Source organism: Vulpes lagopus, chromosome 18 (assembly GCF_018345385.1).
Source record: "Vulpes lagopus strain Blue_001 chromosome 18, ASM1834538v1, whole genome shotgun sequence".
Taxonomy (NCBI): Eukaryota; Metazoa; Chordata; class Mammalia; order Carnivora; family Canidae; genus Vulpes; species Vulpes lagopus.
In genome coordinates this window covers 14,340,132-14,364,304 of record NC_054841.1, presented here as the reverse complement: position 1 = coordinate 14,364,304, position 24,173 = coordinate 14,340,132, and the positions used below count along the sequence as shown (strand labels likewise).

The 24,173-nt window shown below is 54.3% G+C and overlaps 1 protein-coding gene across 1 annotated transcript in view; it reads right to left on the bottom strand.

Annotated features, from left to right (window-relative positions):
- Positions 1-405: 405 nt before the first annotated feature.
- The window catches only part of CDH22 (cadherin 22), a 67,564-nt gene continuing 43,796 nt past the window's right edge, over positions 406-24,173 (bottom strand). The window contains exons 7-11 of the mRNA XM_041732995.1: positions 21,737-21,873; positions 11,039-11,160; positions 10,805-10,922; positions 4,636-4,887; positions 406-1,685 (exon numbers count right to left, since the gene is read on the bottom strand). Coding sequence (XP_041588929.1) covers positions 1,111-1,685; positions 4,636-4,887; positions 10,805-10,922; positions 11,039-11,160; positions 21,737-21,873 — 1,204 coding nt within the window. The 3' untranslated portion in view covers positions 406-1,110. The remainder of the gene's footprint in view (positions 1,686-4,635; positions 4,888-10,804; positions 10,923-11,038; positions 11,161-21,736; positions 21,874-24,173) is intronic.

Sequence of the window (24,173 nt, the reverse complement as noted above, 5' to 3'; positions counted from 1 at the left end):
GGCTCTTAAAGACAACTTAGCCCAAAGTTTTTAACTTAGGGGTCATGGGTGGGGAGACTGATGGGCTCCCGGACCAAACAGATAAGGTGCCCATCACACCCAGTGGCTTTGGCTCCTCCATCCCCTGCCAACTCTCCCACCTCACCCAAGTCCTAGAGCCTCTCAGCTTGTCCTCTCTTGGCACTCCTGCCAGGGGTCCTCTCCCAGTTCCACCTGAGATTCCGGAAGGCTCCACAGTCACTGGGAATGTCCCTATCCCCTACTCTGGGTAGGAGCAGAGCCGACAACTGGAACCACTTCCTTCTCCCTTGGAGATGTTGGGAGAAGGGGGAGAGCATAGCAGGAAGGCAGCCACGGGGTGGGGTGGGGGTGGGGCTTCTAATAACGACAAGGATAACAATAGTATCAAAGGCTAACATTTATTGAACACCTACTATGTGCCAGGCACTGTCCTAACCACATGACACGTATGACCGCTTCTTACCCTCACAACTCATCGAGGTAGGTTCTGTTATTAGCCTCATGTGACACACGAGGGAACTGAGGCCCAGAGAAGTGAGGTAACTTGCCCAAGGCCAGGCAGCCTGGAAGTCAGTGCCAGAGGCGCGTCGTTCTGGCTAGGTGTCCTTGGACAGGCCACAGCCACTTCTCTGGGTGGCCTTCTCCATCTGTTACCTGCAGGGTCCCACCTCATGTTTTCCGCGACGACTAAGACGGTCTCTGTACAGTGTCCCAGCACACAGTAGGCGCTTAGTAAATGAACAGCCCTCCTTCTCTCTTGACTCCGACGGGGGAGACCCGGGAGGGGGGCACCTCAGCAGCATCCTCCCTCCGGGGTTCCCCCCCAGCCAGGAGTGAGTAACCCGCCCCACCTCCCCTTCTAACCCCAGAGCCACACAGTGCCCTGTCTCGCTGCAGTTTTAACGACGATGGTGGTAACCCCCCTGCACGTCTGGGCAGAAGCTGCACCCCCCTCCCCTCCCCACCCCTCCCCCCGGGCGGGGCGTCCAGGAGTCCGTCTCCCAAGTCCTGGGAGGGTCGGGGGCTAGGGAAGGGGCGAGCCGGGGAAGCGCTCGGTCCTGGGGCCTGGGCGGGGCGGGCGCGGAGGGGCTAGGAGGCCGGGGCCTCGTCGTCCGCGCGGTGGCCGGCGTAGAGCGCGGCCAGGGGCCGGAAGCGCGGGCCCCAGCCGCTGAGATAGGCGAAGTCCTGCTCGGAGCCCGACGAGCCGCTGTGCAGCGAGCTGAGCGAGGCGGCCGGCGAGTCCGCGCCCTCGAAGGCGTAGGTCTGGAAGGCGTCGTAGGGCGGCACCGACAGGTCCCCGTCCGCCAGCGCCACCTTGCGGCTGATGAAGTCCCTGAACACCGAGAAGTCTGGCTCGGGGCTCGGCGGCCCCTGCGGGAGCGAGTGGCGCTCGGACGGCAGGTGGGCCGGCGGGGGGGTGCCCGCGCCCCCGCCCGCGCCCCCGCCCGCGCCCCCGCCCGCGCCCCCGCCGCCGTCGCCGCCCTTGAGCTCGCCGCCGAAGTCGTAGAGGCTCCGCAGCGCCGACATGTCGTAGGCCTCCGTGTCCTGCTCGCCGCCGCCCTCGTCGTTGTATTTGATGACATTGTCCCGCATGTCCTCGTCCTCGTCCGAGCTCAGGTGGCTCTTGTGGTGGCGCCTGAGGGTGAGGATCAGCAGCACCAGCACTGCGCGGGAGACAGAAGGGGCACGTGAGGGCCGGGCCCGGGGCATTCCGGGGACCCCCCCCTCCACCACCACCATCCCTCACACACAGTGGAGCGGGCCCAGCCTAACCGCTGGTGCGAATTTCCTAGATTTCTGTGCAAGAAGACGCTTCTTACAGTCAGAACTGTACTGGCTATATGGGTAGGTAGTGAGCTACCCATCTCAGGAGGTGTGCAAATCGAGGCTGCACCACCAGGCTGGGGTGGTGGCACAGATGGCAGTGTTAAGAGATTTCAATGGGTGTGGGGGGGCTGGATCCAACCTCTGAGGTCTCCATCCTAAACTCTATAAAGAGATCCAACCTGAGAGGTCTCTAGGTTCCTGGGGACCCGGGGTGTGTGTGTGTGTAAAGGGGGCAGCTGAGGGGCAGATGGGGCAGGGGAATGAAAGATGTTTTCAACCTGACCTCTCTTTCCGCCTTACCCTCCTCTGTCTATTCCAGAAGTCCCGAGCACCTGCATTTGAGACCCCTTGAGTCTCAGGTCAAGATGTCCTCTGCAAAAGCACCAACCCTGAGAGCTCCAGGCCAGGTTCCGAGACTTCACCTCCAAGCTCCCCTGGTGAGGAGTCCCTCCCTCTGTCTCTCAGGTTCTCAGAGTGCCATTGCTGGACCAGCAGCAGCAGGAGCATCTCCTGGGAACTTGCTAGAAATGTGACTTCTCGGATCCTGTCCTAGATCTTACTGGCAGGCTGTCTTGATGAAGCCTCCAAGTGAGGCCCAGGCACTCAGGTTTGAGAACCACAGCTTCCCCCCACCCCCAAACACACACTCTAAACTCTCCTTGGGGCCCCAGGGCGTGTGCCCCGAGCTTGGTGCCTGGCAGGCAGTAAGCCCTTGAAGCATGTTGTTGAGCGAATGACTGACTGAAGAGGTGGATGGAGATGTAGTGAGTGTAAGGATGAAGAATGAGAGGATCGCTCCTTCTTGTGCTTTCTGCACTTGACTTGCAGGACTCCACGTTCTCTCCTCCTCCCACTACACTGATCACTCATTCTCCGCCTTCTTAGCAGACCTCTCCTTGCCTGTCTGACCCCTTAAAATCAGATGTCTCTGGATGGGGTCCTTGGCCCCGTATCCACACCCCTCCGTGGGTGCTCTCTTGTGGTCCATTTTGAGGCTGACCGCTCCCACATCCTAGCCCCCCACTCGGACTTACTTCTCCCTATAAATCTACCTGTACGTCCAGCTTGCTCCTCAGCAAGTCCTCTGGGCCGACCAAGAGAATCTCACACTTAGCACTTGAAATAACCTTCCCCCTTCCCTGCCCTCAGTCTCCTCCGTGTCTGTGATCGCAGCCCCAACTTTCCAGTTACTCAGGGCTTTTGTGTTTTTTTTTTTTCTTTTTTTCTTTTCATGGATGGATCCCAGTGCCTGCAATAGTCTAGTACATGGAGGGGACTCGCTGGATGGATAAATAAGGAGCTGATGAACCATTGAGAGAATTAAATGGGTAGGTGAGTGGGTGGATGGAGAGACACGTGCTGGGTACCATGCCAGGCACGGGATTCTTCTCGCTGCTCCTAACAGCTCTGGCGGGGCCAGTGGCCAGAGCCAGCTGCTGGGGCCAAGGGGCCGGGTTCCAGCCGGTGACCTAACAAGGTGGCACATGACAGGGAAGTGGGTGGGGCCTGGGAACAGGTCGGGAGGGAGGGAAGGTGTCAGGAGAGAAGTGGGAAAGATGGATGGACAGCTTTCGGAGTGGAGGCTGGGAGCTGTGGAGGGGGATGCCCGAGAGAGCAGATGGTGGGGAGTGCGGGCGGCGGGCAACAGATGTGCCAGGCCTGATCAGCGATTCCGCCCGTCACCTTTAGAGCACTGATGTGCACTTTCTTCGTTTGTGGGCAATTAGGCAGAAATTTGTTTGCACTGCCTCGGAAAATGAAACCGCTGTAAAGTGCACCCTCTGGAAAAAGGGTTTCTGAGCCATGGGCTGGGGAGGGGAGAGAAGGGGGGCTGGGGCCTCCCAGCCAGGAGGTGCCTGCCTGCCCAGGGCCACCGCAGGGACCTGAGGAGGTGCAGCAACACTGGCAGGTTCTCGGTGGGGTGGGTAGCGGCCACCGCACCAGCGCCAGCGGGCAGGCGGCTGACATTTCCCAGGGAACAGAGCAGAGCTGTAGCCACAATCTGGACCACACTTGGGTTCTTGGAGCTCTGGCTGGTTGCTGAAGTCTGGCCGTTGGAGCTGAGGTGAGGCAATGGGAGGTGGCATTATGGCCACTGGAATCCAGCTCAGCATCTAGAACTTGACCTCTTCACTGGTGATGCTTTGTAGGCTCAACTGGATGCTGCTGGGATTGCTACCAGAGTAGATTTTGTCTCTTCAAAAGTCTTAAGATTTTTGCCCCAGCTCTCCTTGGGTTTTGCCCAGTTGAGCTTTATAGCAGGTGACGTAGTTAAAGGGAACACAAGGTGAGGAGGCCTGATTTCAAGTCAGAACACTATGTACCCTTATGCAAGCCACTTAACCTGCGAGCCTCACTTTATTCCTCTGGAAAATGGGGATGATACACCCGGCCACATGGTTGTGAGGTTCACAACAGCTCCTTTTTACTAAAAGGATTTTACTAAAAGTCCTACATAGATAATAAAAAGGACCGTGGACATGAGAGAATTTTTAATAATATGCTTATTTTTAAAAATTGGGGAGAGTTTGGGCTGTGTAGAGAGGATGGCCGGCATGCAAATAGTCTCAGGTAGGGGTTGACACTTTGTGGAGTTGGTGGTGGGGCTGCTCCGTCCTTAGAAGACTTGTCACAGGAGCTGCACCTTGGGGCTTGGACATCATTGGGGCCACCCTTCCTTGTGAGAGAGGGAAGCTGAGACCTGGGGGCAGGGGGTTACTAGGAAGCAAACCCAAGGCCCTGGGGTGGAGGCCAGAGAAGCAGGGACGGGGCTCTGGGTGGACTCACCGACCAGGATGAGGACACAGACCAAGAGGGCGATGAGGGCGCCCGGGCTGAGGGAAGCAGCCATGACAAAGGCTGTGGTGTTGCAGGACTGGATGGCGCCGGAGCTGTCACAGCCACAGATGCGGATGGTGAGCGTGCCCGTGCTGCTCAGCGTGGGCGGCCCGCTGTCCACCACCAGGATGGGCAAGAAGAACACGTCCTGCTCCTGCCGGTTGAAGCCCAAGTGCTGAGTGTGCACCGCTGCTGTGTTGTCTGCTCCGGAAAAAAGGGAGTGGCGTGTGACTTGGGGTCCCGGGTCAGCCTCCCCTGGCCTGGCCACCTCCTGATGCCACCTCGGGATTTGTCTCCCTCTGCCCCAAGCTCCTGCCTCCCAGGGGACCCGTGGATCTACTCCTCGGTCTCCCCAAATTCTGCCCCCAGCTGCCTGACGATCCTGTTCCCAGCCATGTAGCCCATCGTTCCGTCCTTAGCTGTCACAAGATTCTACTCCCAGCTGTCTCAAGATTCTGTTTTCAGCTATTCCAAGGTTTTGTCCCCAGCTGCGCCAAGGTCCTGTCCCCAGCTTTTTCAAGATTCTGTCCCCAGCTGGGCCAAGGTCCTGTCTGGGGCTATGTTAATTTTTTCCCTCATACATCTCAACAGCCTGTTTTTCTTCCACCCCAGCCACCCAGGGTTCCCTGACCCTGGGGTCCTGGGGTCCTTGGGTTGTGGCTTACTGTGTCCTGACAAGTCCTGGGTCACAGAGAAGACTGAGAATGTCTTCTCTGGCACCTGGCTCTGGCGGAGGGAGCTTTCTTAAGAGACTGAGCCTGGAGGGCTGAGGGCATAGTCCCTGGGGCCTGATGAGGGGACCCTGGCGCACCAGGGTCTCCTTCCTACACGTGTGACCAGAGAGGACAGTGAACTAACACAAGTCATGCTCATTACACCACTTCAGCCAGTTGCTGGGAATGCCAGGCAGGCCTCAGTGGGACTCTGGTCTCAGGGCATGGGCTTATGTGCTAGGCGGTGCCCACTTCCCCCGCCCTTCCTGCCTCTCTTGTATAGGTCAGGCTATCCCTGAACCTCCACCATTTTGATGGCTGTCAATGTGGTGGCACAGACTCGGGGCCCGGCTGGCTGCTGCCCCCACACTTCACAGCCAGCTCCACACAAGGGGCCCTGCCTCCCTGTGGGGAGCCCGGGCTTCCCTCTGGAGTCCTTCTCCTGCCCTCACAGCCTTCTTTCCGGCTAGTCTCTCTGACCTCCAGCTTTGGCATTCTGGGTCCCCTCCCCAGCTCTGGGGTCCCAGTTACTCCAATTCATTCCTTAGTCCTGGCTTCCCCCAATCATGGACACGATGCAGGAGGAAAGAGCTGACTTGTGACCTTGAACACATCTGTGAAGTGAACTAGAGGTCCAGCTCAAACAAGACTGCTCATGGGTTTTTAGCTCATGTGATGGTATCATGAGGTTTTGTGACATTATTCTATCTACTTTTACACACATTTGAAAATTTCCATTAAAATATTTAGAAAATAATGCCGAGTCTATCATTTACTAGCTTGGGACCTCACTTAGCTTCTCCGGACCTCAGTTTTCTCATCTATAACTGAGGCAAATCGTAGCACATACGTGTGAGGATTATGTGCTGAAATTCATGCATAGCCCTTAGAATCAGTCCCGGCACATAGAAATTCTCCATAAGTCCTGGCTATTCTTTTTGTCCATGCCCTACCCCCATGGTCCCTGTGCTGCACCACTGGCCTGCTCTCTGTGTAAACTGCCCTGCTTCTTTGCCATGTCCGTTGCTAGCTGGAACACCCTTTCCACCTTCTTACCTGGGCAAATTCCTCATCTGTCATGCTCCAGCTAAATGTCACCTCCTTTCTGTGGCCTCCTTTCTCCGCTTCCCTGGGAAGGAAGGATTTATGGCTCCCCCTCCCTGCTCTGACTATGCAGGTGCCATGCACACTTCTGTTAAAGCACTTGTCACATTGTGTTAGGTTAGCTTGTGCCTGTCTCTGTCCTGGCACTGAGCCAGATTTAAAGACTGGCACTTGAATGAACCACAACTTTTGGGGTAACTGGTGGTCCCCGGGTCAGCTTCTCAAGCTCTGGCTTCAACTGCAGCTGGCCTATCAAAGGGGATATCAACCCGAGCTGTGAAAATATCTGCCTTCCCGAGGGGAGGAATGAAGTTGAGAGCAAGATAAGAACAAGGGAATGATGTGGGGCTCCTCTGCATTGACTGCATGCTTTTGATGTATCAAGGACTGTGTGGATGTTTTAAATAGATAGTAATGTTTAATTGTCCCAACCACTGAGAGTTATGGCATTATTTACATTTTATGCACGTGGAAGTTGAGGTTCAGAGAGAAGTGATTTGTCTGAATTTATCCAGTGAATTGGTGACATAGCTATCTTTCCCATCCACCCATCAAATCACCCATCTATCCATCCATCCTCCATCCACCCATCCATCCATCCTCCATCCATCCATCCATCCATCCATCCATCCATCTATCCATCCTCCATCCACCCATCCATCTATCCATCCATCTTCCACCCACAAATCCATCTATCCTCCATCTACCCACCTATCCATCCATCCATCCTACACTCACCCATCCATCCATCCTCCATCCACCCATCCATTTATCCATCTATCTCCCATCCACCCATCCATCTATACATCCATCATCCATCCATTTATCCATCATCCATCCATCCATCCATCCACCCATCCATCTGTCCTCCATTCACCCATCTATCCATCCATCATCCATCAATTCAACCATCCATCCATCCATCCATCCATCCATCCATCCATCCATCATCCACCCCCCATCTACCCATCCATCTTCCACCCATCCATTCACCCATCATCCATCCATCCATCCACCCACCCACCTATCCATCATCCGTCCATCATTTATCTATCCAATAAGTCTTTATTGAGTAATTACTGTGTCCTAGTCCCTGGGAGAAAACAATGGAGAGCTAAACCAATCACAGTCCTGGATATGAACTTATATTCTAATGTGAGAGACAAATGTTAATTGAGTAAACCCACAATTTAGTCTATAATTACAAACCATGGGGTGAGTGCTAAGAAGGAAAAGTACAGGAAGAGCGCCTAACAGAGGACTCTACTTAAGTAGTCTGAGAGGTAAGGGGAGATTTTCTTGAAAGAAGTGATATTATTGCTGAGACCCAAGTGGTGAGTTCCAGGAAAGAGGGCACCCTATGCAAAGGCCTTGAGATTGGAAGAAGCATAATTTGCTCAAGGAACTAAAGCAGTCCTTTGTGACTGGAGGGATGAAGGTGATAGCTAGAGTGAGTCAAGGTCAAGCTGGGGGTGGGGGTTAGGGGCTCATCATGGAAAGTCTTAGAGGCCATAGTCAGGAATTAGGGTTATTTTCTTAACGAGAGGCCATTGATTGGTGGGTTTTAAGAAAAGAAGAGGCTGAGCAACATGCCATCCATTCATTCCACAGCAAATACTAATTGAGCACCCTCTCTATGTCAGGACTATCCTAGCCCCTGAGGAGATAGCAACGAACAAGACAGACATGGCCCCTGCCTTTGCTAAGCCTACATTCTAGGCAAGGGAGTTTCTAATCTAAAACACAAGAGTGGACATGGAAGATCAGTTAGGAAGGTATTATGTGTTTTAGGTGTGAGAGGATAGTGGAAGTAGAGGCATAGAGAAGTAGATTTGAAAAATGAGTAGCTGGTTCTGGCTCAGCCTCAAATTCCTAAGCAAGAACAGGGGAGAGGAGAGGAGATGTTTGTTTCTCAGGGTTGCTGTCTTTGGCCATGGAGCCATATGTTCTGAGAGCTCTGGTCCCTGCCACTCCTCCACCCGATAAAAGGGAATCCCTGGGCATCAACCCTGAACTTCCTGAATTGCCTTCCTCGGCAGCGGCTGGCTTCACCTGGGGAAGCCGCTGGTCACTCCAGACCCTTACCCCACCCTTCCAGGCAGGATCTGCGCCCAGCATTGTACCCATCCATCTGGCCTGACATACATCAGTGTCAATCCCTGGCTGCAAAAGCAATATTTATAAATCACGTTTCCAAACTGGCTACAAATGTGTACAAAGAAACAGATGGGTTGGGGTAGCTGTTTGTCACCCAGGATATTTATACGGTGAGGAGGAGGGGGCTTGGCAGGCCGTGGGAAGGGGCTAGAGAGCCAGTGGAGGAGCCCTTCCACGGCTGTGCTGAGCTCAGCATACGGCTGCCACTCTTGCTCCTGGAGCTTGCACCAGGTGGTCACACTGGATGGGAGCGTTTGGCGGCTCCCCGTCAAAGAGGGGCAGTTGGGAAAGAACTTCAGGCTCCTTGGATTGGAAAGACTTGTGAACTTGGCGAGGTCAAGCCAGGGCTATTTGTGTCTCCTGGGGCCAACTCAGGATACAGCTGGAATAACGAGCAGGCAAGGCACTACCAGTTGCTAAAATACTGAAATACTTCCAAAAAGGTTTCAACATGCATGACTCTGCATGCCCCAAGTCCCCCTGCCGTCTCTGTCTTTCCCCCATGCCCACCCCTAACTTTGACACAATCAAGCCACTAAGGTGGTACAGTAGGGCTCCAGGGTCCTGCTCCAGGTTATTTCTGGTCAGTGTCCCTTTTGGTTGGTTATCTGAACTGCTCTGGTTGTGAAATATTTTTAGTATGACTCTTGGAAATACAGAGAATCTGGCTTCACAGGCCACTGAGGTCCCTCCTTTTAGAGGGAAGGGTTGTAAAGGTATTGGGGGTGATCCCAGACCTGTTCCAGGGTCAGAAAGAACCAACATGACCTGATCTCCTAGTCCTGGCATCCACTCACTCCAACCAGGCAGGCCTTCTGTTCCTTGAACATCCCAGGCCTGCTCTCACCTCAGAGCCTTTGCACTTGCTGTTCATTCCACCTGGATCAGTCTTTATCCAGTTATCAGCATGGCTCACTCCCTAAATTCCTTTATATTAGTACTCACTATTGATTCCTTCAGAGAGTGTTTCCCAGACCCTCTTATTTTAAAAAGCTCCTACTCTTACTCTGCTTTATTTTCCCGTGTTTTGTTTAATACCCACTATGTGCCAGGCACTGCTGTAGGCACCCATGGCCCAGCACTGAACAAAACCAAGTCCAGGCTCCTGTAGAAATTGCATTATTCATCCTCCAGCCACTTAGCATCCCCAACATATTATCACTTGTTTAATCTCTACCTCCCCTCACCAGAATGTCACCTCCACGAGGGCAGGGATATTGGCTTTTTTGCCACTGCATTTTGGGCACTATGTTTCAATAAATAATTGCTAAATACAGGAAACTACATGTTCTAGGTACTAATAATATACCCCAGCAGCCCTCATCTTGCTGGGGCTCCCTAGCCAGGTGGCTAGGCACTTTCAGCCCCAATTTACAGATGACAAAACAGAGGCTTAGGAGGTGCAAATCTTGCCAGCGTTGCACAGAGAGTCCCCAGCTGAGCCTGGGCTGGGATCCAGGCCCCTCACGCCCAGTCCACTGACCACTCCCCCACCCCCACCTCCAGTTCAGTCCTCAAAGGGTCAGACTTGGGCTTCTTGAGGAATTTGCAGGGGCATACAGCGGGATCAGTAAGGCTGGGCAGGGTGGTCACTTTCAAGGTGGCAAATGAGCTAAAGCAGGAAGCACGCTAGATCGGAGACAGGGACTCCCTGTATGGCCCTGGGTGGGTCCCTTTTCTCTTAAAGTCTCTGTTTTATCACAGGCAAAATAGGGGGAGGGGCAAGAAAACCACCTCCCAGGGCGGCTGTGAGGACGCAAAGGGAAACATGAGTGGGATACAGCACTTTTTAAATTGAAGGGTGGGAGTGTGTGCACGTGGCTTATTTCAATCTTCAGTTAGACCAGGGGCTCTTTCCATCCAGGACTCTGGCCCACCCACTCCTCATCTGTTCTTTCTCTGTATCTTTCCATTCTCTTCTCTTGGGGCGACCCCTCCCCACTCTGCCAACCCGCCTCCGGCCTGTTCTTCAGAGTTTGGCCAGTGGGCTAGGGAGCACCTTTAGCTTGATTTTCTGTTTGATCTTGAGCCCAACGCTGACCCTCTGGGGGTGCCTGGTCTCTCCACCTGTAATGTGGGAAGGGGAAGGGAGGCGAGGCCCTCCCTCCGTGCCTCCTAGGTTTGGTGGTTCAGAGAAAACTCACCTTGGATGTCAAGCAGAGAGAAGTGAGGGTTGCTGGGAGCTTCAGGCACCAGGCGGAAATAGAAACGGTGCCCACCCTGAGGCTCGTCTCTGTCCACGACGCTGATGGTCTGGATAAGCTAAAGGGTGAAGACAGAGCAGGGAGCTGATGTGAGGCCGAACCCACTCTAAACCCAGGTAGAGGGTGTCCTGGCCAGTCCTGGCAACAATCCCAGTCCCCAGCCCCTTCGTGTACCTGTCCTGGCTTGGCGTCCTCACACACAGCTGCCTCGTAGGGGGTGGCCAGCTCTGGGGGATTGTCGTTCACATCCAGGATTCGGATCCTGAGGGATGCCCGGGAGAGCTGGGCATGATTGTCTGCAGTGAGAGCACAGGAGCAGGGTGAGAGGTATCAAGTGTGAGATCGAGACAACCCCCCATCTGCCAGGAGGACAAGATGAGGCAGTGGGGTCACACTGAGAGATCTGTGGATTGATCCAGCAGGTAATAGGATCAGGACTGAGGACATTGGTCATGAATAGGTCACCACCACCACTGCTGTCACCATCACCACCATTTGCTCATTACTGTCATCATCACTGCTAGTGTCACTATCACCATCACCATCACAACCTCCACCACTATAATCCGCAGTGCCACCCAACACCATCATCACCACCATCCCTACCACTGCTACTTTACCATCACTGTCACCAGTACTCTAACCACTACCCTCATTAACATTAACCTCTACCAACATAATTACCAGTACCACCATCACCAACTTTACCACTCTCACTGTCACCAACCTGTTAGCTTCACCATTAGACCATTACCATCATGACCATCACCATCAGAATGAGTGCATCACCACCACCCTATCCAAGGCACCACCACCTCATCTCTGTGATCACAAACACCAAGGCCATAACTATCAGCGCCCTTACCACCACCATCATCACCATCCATGTGATCACTATCTCCACCACCATCACCATTACCAGCCCCACCCTTTCTACAGTTACCCCCGCCATAAACACCCATGGCACCATCACATTGGCACCCCTACTCCCACCTCTAGCGACACTGTCATCACCACTGCCATCAACCAACATCTCATCTTCAACAACCCATCGCCACCGTGTGCACAGAACGCACCCGGAGCATCCCCACATCCATCATTTCAGGTATCCATGTGGAAATCCCATGCTTTGGTTCAATTTATATCCCCACATTGCAGAAGAGAAACAAAGCATGAGAAACTTGAAAGAACTAGTCAGCTGGCAACTGGGTCTCTAGCCCCGCTGGCAGGGGCCTCTTTAGGGCGCAGCCTGGGAGCTTCCAAGCAGCCAGGAACCCTACGAGTTCTGCGGGGAGTGGGGCTGGTCGGCCGCCTCTTTCTCTGAACTCAGGCCACTGCGGGCTGACTGCAGCTGCTCCTGTGTTGATAAAGAGAAATGGGATGGGGAGGCAGGTGCAGCCACCTCGGGGGGTCAGGGAAAGAGGGGGGGCGAGTCCTTAATTAACACAGACCTCGACCCCCCTCTGGAGCTCCCCTTAGCCGGGGGCACCTTATCTTCTCAGCTCACCCAGATCTGCTGCTTCAGTGATTAGAGGGGGCTTTTCTGAGGGCGGGAGATTGGAGTCGTGACTGGGAATGCCGGGCAAGCCGTTATTTTTAAGAGCGTGTTGCCGGAGAACTTAAACAGGCAGAAGGTGGGTGCATTTGGGAGGAGGGGGGTGGGGAGGGTGAGGCCCGCTGCCAGGACCAGGCACCTCTTTCCTTGCTGAGCAGAGGGAAGGGCACAGGGGCCTGTGTGGCATGCAGAAGGGCGACCCCAGAGCAGGGCCAGCTCCTCCGAGGCTGAGACACTCTTGGGGGGCTGGGTCCACTCCTGGTGAGACCCCCACAGTTGAGCCATTCCTTTACGATCTGCTGGGCCTCTTCTGCCTCCTTTTTTTTTTTTTAATTTCTAGCTTTATTGAGATAGAATTGACAACATTGTGTAAATTTAAGATTCACAATGTGATGATTTTAGACACATATTGTGAAATGTTTTCCACAATAAGGTTACTTAACACATCCTTCACCTCACATAATTACCTTTTTGCTGTTGTCCTGCCTCCTCTTTCATTATTTTATTTCTTATTTTTAGAGGGAAAGAGCAGAGGGAGTGGGAGAGAGGATCTTAAGCAGGCTCCCCACCCAGTGCAGAATCTAACGTGGGGCTCGACCACACAACCCGGAGATCATGACCGGAGCTGAAACCAAGAATCGGATGCTTAACTGACTGAGCTACCCAGGTGCCACTCTACCTCCTCTTTTAAAATGTCACAGGTCACCTCTTGGGAAAGCCCTGAACCTTTTGGTGTGGCTGTGGATCCCAGGTCTCAGAGGTGGGGCAGCTGAGTGAGTAGTGAAGGGTGAGCCAAGTGCTCACTTGCAGAACTGATCCCAGGGACCCCTGAATTTAAGGCTGGCCTAGAACCCCCAGAGCCTGTGTGCCCATGACATCACAGCAGCTCCAGCCTGGCTGTATATATATATACAGTCGCTGGGGAAGCCTTTTAAACACAATGATGCCCAAGCTGAGGTTTTTAAATGGCTGTAGGAATCTAATGTGTGGCAAGGTTTGCCAACCACTGCTCCAGGGTGACTAGCAGGTAAGGGAGTCCAACCTGTTATCTTACCTCTGGTGGACTTCCTCTAAACCCCTCCTGATCACACTTAGCAGCATTTGTGATCATTGCTAATAATTAATTCATAATTTTACCACCTTACATGTTTCTGGGAGTAAACAAAGACTCCATCAATTAATTAATCTTCACTTCTGTGCAGGACTTTTCAACTGATAATAAACTTTCTTATCAATGACCTCATTTGATCCTCAAAGCAACCCGTAAAGGAGGCCTTATTAAACCCATTTCATAAATGAGAAAACCGAGGCCCAGAGAGGGCCAGGGCCTTGCCCAGAGCCGCAGGCAAGTCAGCATAGAGCTAGGTTGGCTCCTGGTTCTCCTGCCTCTAAGGCCATTGCTTTGGTCTAAATCCAAGGCCAGTAGGCCCTTCTGCCCCCTGGATATCTGTCCATCCAGTACCGACTACTGCTCAGACCCAGGTCCAAGCTGACTCCCCCAATGCCCAGCAGCAGGTGCCCTCCCCCAGGGGGCTGGGTCCTTCATGGGTCCCAACCCCCCTCTTGGCATCTCAGTTCAGCTGACTGACATGCAAATTAGTTTAATTATTTCTTCTTCTAAAATAAATTATATTTTGCAGTAGCTGCAATATGTTGTGTCAGGCAAAATTGCATTCAATATTTTTAAACTAATTGATGCAGCCTTGAGGAAGGCTGATTGACAGCCCGGAGCTGAGCAGGCCTGCAGCCTTAACTGGTTCCTAGATGAAAATTAAATGTGCTCCAGTCTGGTGCTCCCTCTCTGAGCTAACTCACTAGGAATCGGGGAAGGTGGCAGGTGAAGCCCTGGGGGCCTGTGGGGCTGAGGAGGCTGGGCCATTCAGTAGGTACCTCAGGAAGAGACTGGGATGGGGGCAGGAGAACTGCTGTGCACTGTGGACAGGTCTCCTACCCTCTCTGAGCCTTGGAGAAGTCCCTGATGTATAATGGATGGGATCAGACTGAGCCGTTTGGAGCTGAGACTTCTGGGTTTTGCTGACAATTATGAATTGAGTACCTCCTTTATGCCAAGGACATTACAATGAACAAGATCAACATGGTCTCTCAGTCTAGTGGCAGGGACAGACAGTACTCCAGACTGATAAGAGCTAAGAGATAAAGGTTCAGGAACGGGTGGGTGCAGGGATGTTTTCCCTGGAAAAAGTGACCTTTAGGCTGAGATCGAACTAGGAAGTAAGCAGGTGAAGGGGATGGAGGGAAAGTGTGCCCCAGGGAATGGGAACAGCATGTGCAGACACCCTGGAGGAGCACAGAAGGCTGTAGATAATGAGACTTTGGATCCCTTCCAAGGAAGACCCCAGCCCTCAGCAAGTACACACCTGGAATCTGAACCAAACTGGGTTTGGATGGCTGGGGGCTACTGGGAAGGGACAAGGACATGGGGCTGGCCTGGTGACTCTGTTAAGGGTCCTCCTAGGAATGTGCTCCTTCCCAGAAAGACAGCAGCAAACACACACAGAGCATGTGCTGTGGGCCAGGGTCTGCACTGCCCCATTCCACCCTGTCAGCCATGGTGGGAGGTAGAGACAAGTGCTATTGACATTTTACTGAGGAGGAAACCGATCAGAGAGGTAGCGAACTTGCCCAAGGTCTCGTTGGGGACGACCGATCAATCTGGGACTTGTGCCTGGCTCTGGTTCCAAAGGGGGAGTTTCTAATCATCAGATGGTACTGCCTTTCTTGCCATCTTTAGCTGTTGGAGTCCCACTTGCCCCATGTCCTAAACAAATGTCTCTGCTTCCTCTTGGAAGCTTTCCCTGATTGCCTTAGTTCTGGGCCATCAGAATATAAGCCCAAGTCCTACATGGCCGCAGGCTTCCAGTCCTCTCCCTGGCCTTGACCCTCACTCCTCTCGTTACTCTGGTCTCTCCTTCAGATCTGCGCCCAGATGCCTTCTCAGAGAGACCTCCCCTGATGACTTCTTTAAATGTGCCCCCTGCCATCCGAGCCTTCCCTACTTTCTCTCCGTGACACTTCCTAACCCCCTATATTTGTACTTACTTGCTCATCACCTGTCTCCCCCACTAGAAAGTAAGCAGGATTTCTATTTTGTTTACTGCTCTGTGGTGGCACATAGTAGGTGCTGCTTAAAAGATGGTCGAATGAATGGATGTCATTGTCCGCGGCATCTGTGACTATGCTGGGATACTGGGGAGGCCCCAGGAAGAGACCAAGACCTCCTGGGATGGAGTGGTTGTGAGACTCACACCCCCTCCAGGACCCCTCCATCTGGGAAGGAGTCAAGCTGTGACCCTGTTCCTGCCTCTCTTTGGACTAAGGTTTTCTCATCAGTAAAACAAATGGAGAGAGAGAGAGAGAGAGAGAGAGAAGCCCAGGGAGAAGGAGGGGCAAGGAGGTTTTAAGAGTGGGAGAAGTGGGGGAAGGAGAGAGGGACTGGCAGGGAATGGAGGGGGGAAGGAAGGAAGGTGGGGGGAGGGACAGAGCTTGGGGGAGCATCTAGAAGGCATCTTCTTCCCACTCACTTCAGTGGGGTGTGGGCAGCAGAGCCGGACCCCCTTCCCAAGCTCCCCCAGCCCCTCCCCCTCCTGAGAGAATTAAATTGCATCCAAACACCAGGCTCTGATTAGAGCTGGCCAGCTGGGCAGGAAGATTTATCATCCCAATTACCCGCTGGCCAAGACAAGCAGTCAGGCCGGGGAGGGGGCTGGGTGAGCAAGTGGGGGTGCTCCAGGAGAGGGGTGTCAGGGCTGTTGAAAGTAGACTCCTTGCACCCCCTGCCCTGTCCTCACTCACCTTTAGCAGGAGAGAGAGGTTTGGGCACCTTTCTCTCTGTCTCTGCCTCTCTCTGTCTCTGTCTCTCTCTCTCTGTCTCTCTCTCTCGACTTTATCTCTTGAGCTACCCAGTGGAGATCTACCCAGTGGAGATTGGAGGCTTTGACCTTGTTGCGGGGGGGCAGAGGATGTGTGTAGTTCTCCAAAAGGTAAGGGAGGACTTTGGGGTGAATCAGGGGCTCTAGAAAGGGGGTGGGGTGGGAGAAAATTTTCCTTCCTAGGGCTGAGCTGGTCCTGATGTTCTGGGCTGCCCTCTGGAGACTCCAGGGACATGACAAAACCTTTTATTCTGGTCGGCATCTGTTAGGTCCTCAGGTGGTAAAGGATTCCAGGAGTTACCAAGAGGAGCCCAGGCCTGATTTACACACCTCTGGTGATGGGGAGTTCAGTGCCTCTTGAAGCAGCCCCTTCCATGCAGGGCTGTGCCAAGCCTCTTCCCCAGACGACACCACACTCCACTTCCCTGGTGCTTTTTCCTGCCCACCCTTGCTCTGCCCTGACACCCCCAGCTCATATCTAAGCCTGGGTCTTCCCAACAGCCTCCTATGTGTCCTCCTGCTCCAGGCCAGCACCCTCTGTTCACCCATGAGCCCGAGTGAACATTGGGACCGCACATCTGACCAAGTCACTCTTCTGCTTAAAGACCTGCATTGGCTCCCCCTTGTCTCTGCGAGATGCCTGGCTCCTCAGAGGACATTCAAGGCCCTTCCTGTAGAAGCCCAGTGAGCTTCTGCATGCTCACCTCACCTCGCCTGCTCCAGCCGTCCCCCAGCCCCAGCCTCCAGCCACACTCAGTCTCCCCGTTCTCAGAATGGCCAGTGGACTGCTGAGCTTCTGGGTCTTTCCGCTTAGAGCGTCCAAACCCCCTTTCCTCAGCCTTTGAGACCCAACTCAGATGTCTCCTCCTCTGGGAAAGATTTTTAGCTTTCTTCCCTCTGGTTGGGCAAGTCCCTCCCTGCTCCTCCTGCGTGCCCACTGTCCCCATCCATTCTGTGTTGTTATTGATTGTTGACATGTCTCTCCCCCGCCCACCTGTGAGCTCTGAGGTCGGTGGCCAATCCTTGTTCACCACCAGATCCCAGCACCCAGCCCGGGTTGGGCAGTGGCGAGAGGCCCTCAGGAAACACTAACTGAGGGTAGATATGGTGGGGGGGTATCCTTGTGGCAACTGAGTACTCTATCTCTCACCCCACTGTAAGCCCTCACCCCCATTCCTATTGTCCTCCTAAGGAGCACTGGACTGAGAGTCATAAGGCCCTACTGCTGGATGTGGCCAGGGTGCTTTCCTTCCTTGGGCTGTCTCCCCAGCTATGAAGTGGGAGTGGGGGTGAGGGTAAGGGCTGGAATCTATCGTCTCTGACATTCATTCTCTCCTCGGATTCTTTCTCTGGCTATGAATAGCTCATACCGTGTGTCAGGAACCATGCTAGGCACTTCACATACACAGATTCTAACGTACATGCCATGTAGAAAGCTTTCAGTATGATGTCTGGCACATTGGAAGCTGCAGATAAATAGAAGCTGCTATTATTGTAAAGATATGGTAAAATTATTATCTTTTAAATTACGATCTTTACAGCCACCTAACAGTGTCATTTTAGAGATGAGAAAAATAAGGCAATGAGAGGGGGAGTGACCTGACCAAGCTCACACAGCTGGGAACTGTGCAACTGGCACCAGTTCTCCCCCTCCATGCCGTCCTGCTTTCCTAACTGGGTGGGTCAGTAACTTTATCCATTCATTCAGTAAATATTTACACACGCCTACTAAGTGCCAGGCCCCATATGTAGAGTGCAGGTGCAGATGAGCCCCCACCCTCATGGAAGGTACAGCTTCCTGGGGGAAAACAGATTAATTAAATACTCACACAAATGCATATATAAATCATAATGCACGCTCCATGGTATGCAGAAAAAAAACGGGGTGCTGTAAGATGTATTTGGCCTGGGGTGACCCAGATGGGGAAGCTTCTTGCTAATCTGGTTAACTCTTTGCTGTTTCTGGCAGCTAGAGAATGCCCCCTCCAGACCAGATTAGGGCCAGACGACCCTGGAGGAGGGGGCAGGATGCAGCCCCTGGCACCCCCAACCCAGCACTGGCCCTCCAGTCTGTACCCCCAGCTCTTTGAGGACTGTCCCTTTACAACTGCCCTTTCCACCGAAGGATTCAGACACAAATTGTACTTTAAATTCAATATCGGTCATTAATATTTCATGATTACAAAACGTTAAAGATAATGTCAGTGGAAGGAGCGTCTGCATGGGCAGAATGGATGACTCAGAAGTTCGGGGAGAGGGGAGCCGGCATACTAAGTGGCTCCGGAGTCTTTGAGGTAATCCAGTATGACAGCGGCGGCTCCCGACTGAGTGCAGCCTTCTCAAAGGTGCTCACCGAGCTCCGCCACTGTGTATAAATATTTCCCCTCTGATTCTTGTCACCTCGTGTTTCTTACGCCCAGAGCAGGTGGGGCCACCGTGACCCCACCGGCATCCTCTGTTTCTCCCGGAGCAGGTGGGGCCACTGTGACCCCATCCGCATCCCCTGTTTCTGAGGAAGCCAAAGGGATGCTTCAGCAGGAGGTCACGGGCAGGCAGACGCACTGGCATTACACTTGGGGCTCAGGTTGGCTGCTGGGAAGCAGAAGATCTGGGGGTGGAACCCTAGCCCTGCGTGGATTTGCTCTGTGACCTTGGAACCATCGCTGTTCCTCCCTGAGCCTTTATTTCCTCGTCTGTAAACTGGGGATCATAATTTTGCCCTTGTCTCACAGAGATGGCGGGAAGCTGGAGTGGGTGTATTATTTGTGACACTCCTGGACTGGTGCCTGGCACCAAAGAAACATGACTCGAGGGGCATCCAGGTGAGAGCCGGGCTTCGGAGTCAGACAGGCTGGGGCTGGGAATCTGGACAAATGACTTCACCTCTCATCCATACAATGGGGATGAGGCCAGACCGCACCTCTTAGGTGGGAAGGTACAAGGAGCGAGCACATCACTGTAAAATGCCTTGCGCAGAGTAGGTTCTTAAGTCAAGTGCACAGAGTCAAGATCAATAGATATCACTAATTGAGCACTTATTAAGTACTAGGCAAGTTCTTTCCATGCATGATCCTATTGAATCCTCTCACTAGGTCTGTGAAGTGGGAGCCATTCATTTTCTCATTGATTAATACCTGGTGAGGGTTGGGCAGGGGTTGTTGATTGCAGCTCGGAGGGGGAGGGTCTCTAGCCCAGTGATCAGTCTCCTTTCAGAGCCTCATCATCCCCATGGTTGGTTGCTAGGCACTGGTGGGTGGGAGAGGGGTGGGGCTCAGATTGCTGAGAGTATCAGGAATGCCCAGGAAGGAACCAGGCAGACTTGCTCCAAATCCCAGCTCGGCCACCGCACATCCTCGGGCAAGTTTCCTCTCTGAACCTCAATCTTCCCATCAGCAAAGTGGGTGCTGATCGGTTACTGATCATACTTCAGTAAAAGTCCACACTAGGAAGCATCTAGCCCAGAATACGTACGAGATAAACACTGTAAAATGTTCGTGGGAGAGTCCCCTCCACATTCTTTCTTCTGTGAAATGGCAGCATTACAGGCTTTGTATGCCACTCTAGCTGCTCGCTGAAAAGAGACCCACTGGGCAGCAGCACAATGCTTAACTCAAGAGTGGGACGTCAGGCAGTGTGACAGGCTGTGGGGGGAGATGTATCTGTGGGCAGAGAGAGGCGGCCGCTCTGCCCAGCAGCCAGGCCAGTCCCCCTGGCTGCCCAGGGAGCAAGTTCAGGGAGGTAAGGAGGGGGAGCTCTCCTCCCCCCCAGTCCAGCCGCCACTTCCTCTCCAGCCACCTTTGTTACCTTCCTTTCATGCGGTGGAGGAGTGGATTCAAAGGCTCCAGAGCAGCAGGCACTGAGGTTTGAGCCAGCTTTGTATTTTCTTTTAAACTGAAGTTGAAAGAGACGAAGGGAACTTCAGCCTAGGGACTTCCTTGGCCCACGGGCCGGTGGGGCCTGCAAAGTGGGAGGGCACCAGCAGGGGGAAGAGTAGGAAGGCTGGCAGGGGGCTCACAGAGCCAGGAGGGGCTTGGGGCCCGAAGTGCGGAGTGCAGGAGTGTGTGCAGGGGCAAGTTTGAAAGTCACCCACTGACCCACCCACCGGAGGCTCAGAGGCTCAGAGGCTCAGAGGGCTCAGAGGCTCACAGGCTCTTCGAGTCTCTCTGTTGTCATGGCTGCTTACTGGCAGCTCTGTTGGCTCCTGGACCTTGAGAGCTGTTGGGGCGGGGGTGCGGGGGTGGAGGGCTTGGAGACCAGGTCCAGGCAGTATTGCTCTGGTTTTGGAGGAGTCCTGGAACAGCCCTCTCCTCTCTTCTGGGGCTCTGTGAACCCCTGTGGTCTTAGTTCCTCACCTCCATGGCCTTACTTATCTGGACCCCATGCACAGGCCGCCCCCCCTTTCTCTTGCAGCTCACACTGTGCCAGTGGCACCAAACTGTCTGTGGCACACGCATGTGTGCACACACACACACACACACACACACACACATTCTTCCAGAAAGCCAGGTCAAGCTCCTTGAAGTAGTCCTGGACCCCTCTCCATCTCTTCTCTCCATGCCCGTCATTCCATCAGAAGTCCCAGGGTCCATTTTCAGCCCGTCTCCCAAAGCTGACCACATGTCACCTCCTCCATGGCTATCGCCCTGCACCAGGCCACTGTCTCATTTTCCTGCCACTGTCACACTTAACTTCCACTTGAGCCCCTGCTTCCCCCTTCACCCCCCAAATGGCCTATTCTCATGCAGCAGCCAGAGGTATCCTGTCAGGCAGTGTCCCTCCTCAGTTCAAATGACGCTCCTGTCCTGTGATTCCAACCGTATTCAGAGTAAAGCCCAAAGAACTTGCAATGGCTGATCACTCTGCCCCTTACCAACCACGCTGGTTTCCTCGCTATTCCACCAATATGCTGGACAAACTACCACCTCAGGGCCTTTGCACTGGCTGTTCTCTCTGTTTAGAACACTCTTCCCTCACACATGGGCATGACTCCCTCACTTTCCTAAGGTCTCTGTTGAAACGTCTCCTTCTCAGAGAGGCCTCCTTCTAAGAGGAACAACACCCTTGCCTTTCCAAACCCCTTCTCCGGCTTTCTTCTTCCCTGGTTTATTATCACTAGCATTTCACACCATCTGACATGTGTACACCTGTTTGCTGACAGTCTAGCGCTCCTCCACAAAGACAGGAGCTTTTTTGTCTTGTTCAAGGCCGCATCCTCAGCTGCTAAAAACAGGGCTTCGTATGCAGTGGGTGCTCAATAAATGCTGAGGGAAGAAAGCCAGCTTCACGACCAGCTCTCGCCTTTTGGCTTGGGATCCTTCCCAGGTTCTTTGTTCCAACTCCAGGGCTTCTGCCTCCCGCAACCGGGCCACCTGTGCCGGCTTCTTCCTCTTCGCCCCGCCCCCGACATGCGCCCCGCCCCCGGCTCACCCGCCTCCATGGCCAGCACCGTGATGTTGTGCCAGCCGGCCGTCTCGCGGTCCAGCCCCTTGCCCGTCACGATGGCGCCCGTGTCCGCATCGATATCAAAGATCTGGTCCAAATCCGAGTCGCGGTCGATGGCATACCTGAGGGAGGCAGGGCGGGGCTGATTGAAGGCGCCCTGGAGCCAGGTGGAGCCCAAGCCCAGGTCCACTGCCTCCACCACCCCCCCCGCCCCCCCCCCCCCCCCCTAAAAGAGGGACCACCTGCCTGGGAGACGCCTGGAGCAGAGAACCCCCTTCCAGGAGAGGAGGGGTGGAAAGGGATCTGGGTTTGCATCTCTGCCGCACCGGTACCTGCTGTGCGACCCCGGGCCGCCCTCAACCTTTCTGAGCCTCGGTTTCCTCAGCTGGGTAATGGGGCTAGTCATTTGCACCCCTGGGTTGTGAGGGCTGGAAGTGGGCAAAGTCCCTGGCGCGGAGCTAGCCGTCACTGTATATCCGATTCTCCTCTTTCCCAAGAGGCGACCCTAGCACGGGGCTTGGGAAGTGGGGGGGGGGGGGGTCGGCACGGGTGGGGGAACAGAGGTGCAAAGGCTCGGTCGGAGAAGGGCGGGCAGGAGTCATCCCGAGAAGGGCAGCCGGTGCCCACCGCGCAGCCCCGAGAAGCAGGTGGAGTGCGGCGGCGGGGCGCGGGACTCGGGCTCGGCCGGGTCCTGGGGGCCAGGGGAACCCGGAGCGGGAGGCAGGCGGGGGCGCGCGGGCCGCAGCCGGGCCAGGGCGGAGCCAGCGCGGCCGAGGGCTCGGGCCGGCCGCGGCCCCTCCCCGCCTGCGCAGCACGCGCGAGCTAATCTGCGGCTTTTCAGTTGCCGCGTGAAAAAGCCCTTTGTTCCGCCTTCTTCCCGGGCCTTTGTGCGGCGGCTCCGGGCCTGAAAGGCCTGTGTCCAACACATGTCTCGGGCGGCGGCCCAGGGAGGCCCCGCCGGCTCGGCCGCCGCTTCCCTGCGCTGATAACGCGGGCGGGGGCGCCGCCGGGCTGCGCGGCCCGCAAAGGCCTGGAACAAGCCAGGGCGCATTGTGCGGCGAGGACAAAGACGCTTGGCCGGGCGGGGCTCACCCTGAGCCATCCGGCCCCTCCCACACGGAGGAAGGGGACCCTCTCCGCAACTCCCAGAGGGGGAAACTGAGGCCCAGGGAGGCGAGGGCACCAGAAACGCCCCCTGCGGGAGGCTCAAAGCCCCGAAGCGATCCCCTAGTGGGGCTTAGCTGCTTTACAAGGTCCCTGGGGCCTCAGTTCCCCCATCTGTTGAATGGGAATGATGACACTCACTGGGACTGCCCGGGGCCTTTGCGCGCGCTGCTGCGTTTGAATCCTAGGCTACCGACTCTCCCTGTGTGACCTTGGACAAGTCACTGGAGCTCCCTGGCCTCTGCTTATCTGGAAAAGGGGGTGAGCTATACTCACCTCACACTGCTATGGGTTAAGGAACTAATTCATAAGACTGCATAGGCACAGGTGACATCCCTTATTTTCATGGTTACTGGGGTCCAGGTGAAGGTGGTGAAGGCTGTGACAAACTATAAAGGGCCGTACTATGGTATAGTAGGCATTTACAGCCCGTCTTCTAAGACCCCATCAACTCTCCTTCCCATCCCTGAGCTGCCAAGCCTACATCCTCCTTGCCGCTGACCCTCCTGGGTCCTCCTGACCTGGGTGAAAGTATATGGGGGACTTCAAACCCAAGATGATATACTTCCTTCCGCTAGGACAGCACTTAATAGTTTATAGTCTGCTTTTCCCTTAGCCATCCCTCCATGCATTCCTTTATGCCTAGACATTAACTGAGTGCCTTCTCTGTGCTGCTCTGTGCTAGGTCCTGGGGACAAAAGGGCAAATGAAACAGATGAGGTCCCTGCCTGGTATCCTATGAAGCTGATGGGATCTCCCCAGTTTTGCAGATAAGAACACTGAGGCTCAGAGAGGAAACTTGCCAAGCTTAGACTGCCACGTATGGTTGAGCAGGTTGTGTCCTGCACAAAGGAGTGAAGTGGGGTTAAAGTCTAACCAGCGTTCCGCTTGCCAAGCCATGTGTCCTAGCAGAGGGAGTATCTTCCCAAAGAGGGATCTTTTTATTTATGCAAAGATGCCGTGTGGGTTAGTGATGACCCTGCTCAAAATTGCACAGGGACTGTCACAGAATTGGAATTTGTACCCAAATTTAGGACTCTCCACCCAGAGTTCTTTTTAGCTCACTGCACCACCCAACGCTGCAAAGCACGGAACCTCAGGTCCTGTTTGCCCCCAGGCTGGCCTTGTCAGATGTTTGGGTCCAGAGGAGGTAGAACCAGACTCTGAGCGTCAGCTCAGCTGGGAGGAACCTCCTTCTGATTTTACTGGTGGGAGAACAGAGTCCAGGAGAGAGCCAGGGCCTGACACCGCCCAGGGC